The sequence below is a fragment of the Oratosquilla oratoria genome, chromosome 38 (assembly GCF_046742065.1).
Source record: "Oratosquilla oratoria isolate Oo_2021 chromosome 38, ASM4674206v1, whole genome shotgun sequence".
Classification (NCBI taxonomy): Eukaryota; Metazoa; Arthropoda; class Malacostraca; order Stomatopoda; family Squillidae; genus Oratosquilla; species Oratosquilla oratoria.
The window spans coordinates 35,392,459-35,397,458 of record NC_134814.1 but is presented as its reverse complement, the minus strand read 5'-3'; the positions used below and the strand labels follow the sequence as shown (position 1 = coordinate 35,397,458).

The 5,000-nt window shown below is 34.1% G+C and overlaps 1 protein-coding gene across 1 annotated transcript in view; it reads right to left on the bottom strand.

The window, feature by feature from the left end:
* The window catches only part of LOC143020043 (calcium-activated chloride channel regulator 4-like), a 111,185-nt gene that overhangs the window by 29,373 nt on the left and 76,812 nt on the right, over window positions 1-5,000 (bottom strand). The window contains 1 exon segment of the mRNA XM_076176196.1: window positions 2,363-2,937. Within this exon segment, the coding sequence (XP_076032311.1) occupies window positions 2,363-2,937 (575 nt within the window).

Genomic DNA, 5,000 nt, shown 5'->3' with positions numbered 1-5,000 from the left:
TTCACCTTCCATTGAGCTGCTCATATCTATATTTCTAATTTTTACATTTCAACTAATTACATCGACCTCTATCGTTAGGCCGTCTTTTGTTTACATGGCGTCTAACTTCCTGGGCCCTATCTTCCCCTTCCTCATTTCCTTCCATTTGCCTCAAGAATCCCTCCCCTTCTGCCTTTTCTTCACCTTCCCACTACACTTCCTTGTCGTTGTGATCCTCGAAATTTGCAGTCCTTTCTGGAGTTCAAACTTCATTGCCACCTCGACCGACGTGTGTGTGTGTGTGCGTGTGTGTGTGTGTGTGTGTGTGTGTGTGTGTGTGTGTGTGTGTGTGTGTGTGTGTGTGTGCGTGTGTGTGTGTGTGTGTGTGTGTGTGTGTGTGTGTGTGTATTACACACACACACACATATATATATATATATATATATATATATATATATATATATATATGTGTGTGTGTGTGTGTGTGTGTAACTGATGTAACTGAAGGCGGAGAAAATGTACGAGAAATAATGGAAGAATTACTGCCTTAACGTTTCGACCCTTAGGGTCTTGATCACAAAGCATAACACAAATGTATAACATGGACATTTTATACACATACATTTCACCTCACAGGGTGCCTGGGAAAGGTCGTCGCGCTCGGAACATTTGTCCCGTTTGTTTTCATCCACTATCAATAAACTTGTAGCTCTTGCCAAGCATATAAAAATCATCTCTATGGTTGATGTTATTATTAGTATTAATATAGGCTGCTTCTATTGTTTTTCTTAATTTCTTTGTTGAACCTTTATTTATTATAATTGTATTGTCCCAGTTCGGAAGGTGGTCATATGTATCTATGTGTCTTACTATAGAATTAGAAAGCCTGTGGGTTCTTACATCATTTTTGTGTTCATATATAATCTTTTTTCTAATCCACGACCTGTTTCCCCAAAATATGAGGATGGGCAATTTTTACAAGGTATTTTATAGACAATACTATTTTCATTCGTATGGTTATTATAATTACGCGTTACCAAATGTCCCACTTTGCTACCTGATGTTCTTGCTATCTTTATACCTGCTTTTAAGAGGACGTTGTCTAGAGTTGAATTAATGCTGGAATTTGGGACTGTGATATATCGTGTTTCTTTGTTGCAATTATTTTTATCTTTACTCTTCTTATTTATTTCCTTAGTTTTCTTTTTTAGTTTAAGTAGGAGACCTTTGGGATATTTTAATTTGCTGAAAGTTTTTGTAATGTGATCTAGTTCGTCTTCTGATTCTTCACTACAGATGCGAAAAGCCCTGAGGAAGAAGCCAATTATTGTACCTGTTTTAGTCCTAATATTGTGTCCTGAATAAAAATGTATATAATCTTCTTTATTAGTGGGTTTGCGGTATACCGAAAACTTTACATTGCTGTTTGTTCTGTGTATGACAGTGTCTAAAAATGGTAATTTTCTGTTGTTCTCTACTTCTGCCGTAAATTGTGTGTTACTATTTACATTGTTTAATCTTTTTAATTTATTGTTAATATTAGCTTCTTTTGGTACAATAACAACAATGTCATCAACATACCTTAACCAAACACTGTTTCTACCCATTATTGATATATAATTTTCAGTTTCAAGCATTTCCATATATAAGTTGGCTAACACAGCAGAGAGGGGACTACCCATGGCTAAGCCAGAATGTTGTCTATATTCAACATCAATGAAAGTAAAAGCACCGAAACCTACACAAAGAGAAATTAAATCAAGGTAATCTGTTTTGGGGATAGGTAAATCTTCATTATTTAAATTGTTTACCACTCGCTCAACAGCTTTAAGAGCACCATTTATCGAAATACGGGTAAATAGCGAAGTGATATCATAGCTGGCTAATATTTTGTTGCTAAAATCCAAATCCTTTAACCTGTTAATTAGATCTGAAGACTTTTGTAGGTGAACATTACTGATAGACAGGGGTTTAGCTAAGCACTTGCCTAACCTATGTGAAGCACTACTGACACCTGATGTAATAGGACGCATGGGAATTCCTGTTTTGTGGATTTTTGGTAAGCCATGCATTCTGGGTGGTATAGGTGCTTCTTTTAATAGATATGATTTCTTCCCTTTGTCTGATTTCTTTAAAATTCTCCTTGCTTTTGTTGTAGACTTATCACTTTCACTTACAGTGTTTCAATATGTATATATATATATATATATATATATATATATATATATATATATATATATGTATATATATATATGTATATATATATATATATATATATATATATATATATATATATATGTATATATATGTATGTATTGTACATATACATAGTATATCTAACATTTTTATCTTAGTCACCCGGCAACGAGATACATAAACTCACCTTCCATTTCTGAAGTCCTGGTTGTGTTGGATAACTTCCCACGCGGATCTTCCTGCGCACTGAACGTTGTGCTTCGTGGGAGCTTCCGGCACGTGGTCTCTTTTGTTACAGAAGGGAAGGAGTCTTCGTTCTTCAGAACATTTATTAGAACGAAACGTATTCCCGCTTTTGGGATCCCTGTATGAGGACGGGAAGACTTCGTCACCTTCGTGTCCCTTCTCTTCGAAAATCCCCCACCGGAATTTGGCCCACTCTCGCAGGAGGAGATGGGCCGCCTGGACATGAGATTCGTTCTGATTCCTTCTGAGAAGCTCATCTCCCATATGGATGTAGTTTCCTGGTTGGCCGCATCCACGACTCTGTTGTGTCCATGGCTGAGATCCGAAGACTGGATGTTCACGAGTGACTGTAATGTGAGACTGTAGAGTTGGGGCAGTGGGAGAGATGGGATGGAGGAGAGAGCAAGTGAGAGTGTTCGTGTGCCAGTTTCGCGGTAGAGAGACTGTCGCACTTCTCAATGACGCTCGATACGAGGTTGCCTTCCACAGTGCTGATGAGAACTCGGACAACATGTTCTGCAAAGAGAATAAAAGAAAATGTGAAGAACAAAGAATTGATAGTATTGCAATAACAAATAATGAATATATATATATATATATATATATATATATAAGTATATATGTACAGTATATACATATATATATATATATATATATATATATATACATATATATATATATATATATATATATATATATATATATATATATATATATATATATATGATTTGGATGATGGAGAACATAAACACAGGGGAATGCTCGGAACCCTAAACACTCTAACGTTTCGTTCGCGTAAAACTTCTTCAGAGAGTTTACGTAAAACTGTAATTGGGAAAGGGCGTGTTTTGGCGTGTTCTAGAATTGAAATGCTAGTTTGTTTTGCTAATTTGATAAATCCTCCTCGATGGTTCGATGAATTGTCAGTTGAAATATATGCTGATTCTACAATTCCGCTAGTGAATTTATTAAAACCTTTATGCAACACTTTAGTTCCTGTCCAGTTTGGTAAATGATCGAATTTTTTCGCATAAATTACTAAAGAATTAGATGTTCTATGTATTTTTATGTCGTTTTTTATGTTCATAATTTTTTTTTTTCTAATCCCCTTGATGACTCGCCACAATATGCCATTGAGCAAATATTGCACGTTATTTTGTATACGACACTTTTTTCGTAATTGTTTCTCTTTTCTGAATTCTTTATCAAATCTCCTTTCATCTTATTAGTTATTCTAGCTATGTTTATACCTGTTTTTGTTAAATATTTGTCTATTATTGGTGACGTTTCCTGAGCCAGGTACTGATACAAAATTGGTATTATTTTGATCATTTCTTTGTTTCCACGATTATAAATATTCATTGCTTTTCTTTTTTTGTTCTCCTCAACATTCCCTCTGGATATCCAAGTTTGTCAAAGGTTTTCATAATATAATCAAATTCGTCTTCTAGGTATTCTTTGCTACAGATTCGTAGTGCCCTGAGAAAAAAAGTCTATTACTATACCACTCTTTGTCCTATCATCATGTGCGGAGAAGTAATGTACTAAATCCTCTTTGTTTGTTTCCTTTCTGTATACTGAGAAAGTCAAAGTTTTTCCTACTCGTCGTATTAATGTATCTAGGAAGGGCAATTGTCCATTTTGTTCCTCTTCTACGGTGAACTGAATGTCGCTGTTGACCCGAAAACACCAATGTAAATAATAAATTGAGAATGCTTAACGCGGTCAACAGCGACATTTACATATATACATTATATGTATACATATATACATTATTTCTGTATATTTACGCATTGACTATTGTATGTATTATTCTGCCTTGAGAATGAATTTGTGTAACTTCGAAGCGATGGTACCGAAATATCTACTAGTTTGAATGTCCTGCCTCAATATTGAAATCTCCTTTGCTGATCTTCTATATTGATTGCCTCTTGAAATACGTCACCTTTTTCGCAGTATTGAACAAGTTAACAAAAAAATTATGAGTTGTCATCATGCTATAATATACAAAATTTCTTGGCAGAGGGAGAACCTCCTGCTAAAGTGTACGTATTATATATACATATATACATTATATATATATATATATATATATATATATATATATATATACATTATACTTTATATATATGCATTTATACATGATACAAATATGCATATACATATATATATACATATATACAATTTATATATATACATATATACATTGTATATACATACATATATACATTATATATACATACATACATTATATGTATACATATATACATTACATATATATATACATATATGTATATATATATGTATATATATATATATATATGTATATATATATATATATATATATATATATATATATATGTATATATATATATATATATATATATATATACATTATATATACAACCCGCGGGCTTCGCCGGGGGCTTGGCTACGCAAACAGCGGCTTTCGGCCGCATCGCTCCTCGCTCTAATCCCACGATAGGGATGCCGTGCTGGGGATCCCGTGTTGGGGTTCTGCTCCGAGGCCGAACCCAAGGGACATTTTTTCCTGGTCAGTTCAAGGGAACATGGCGACA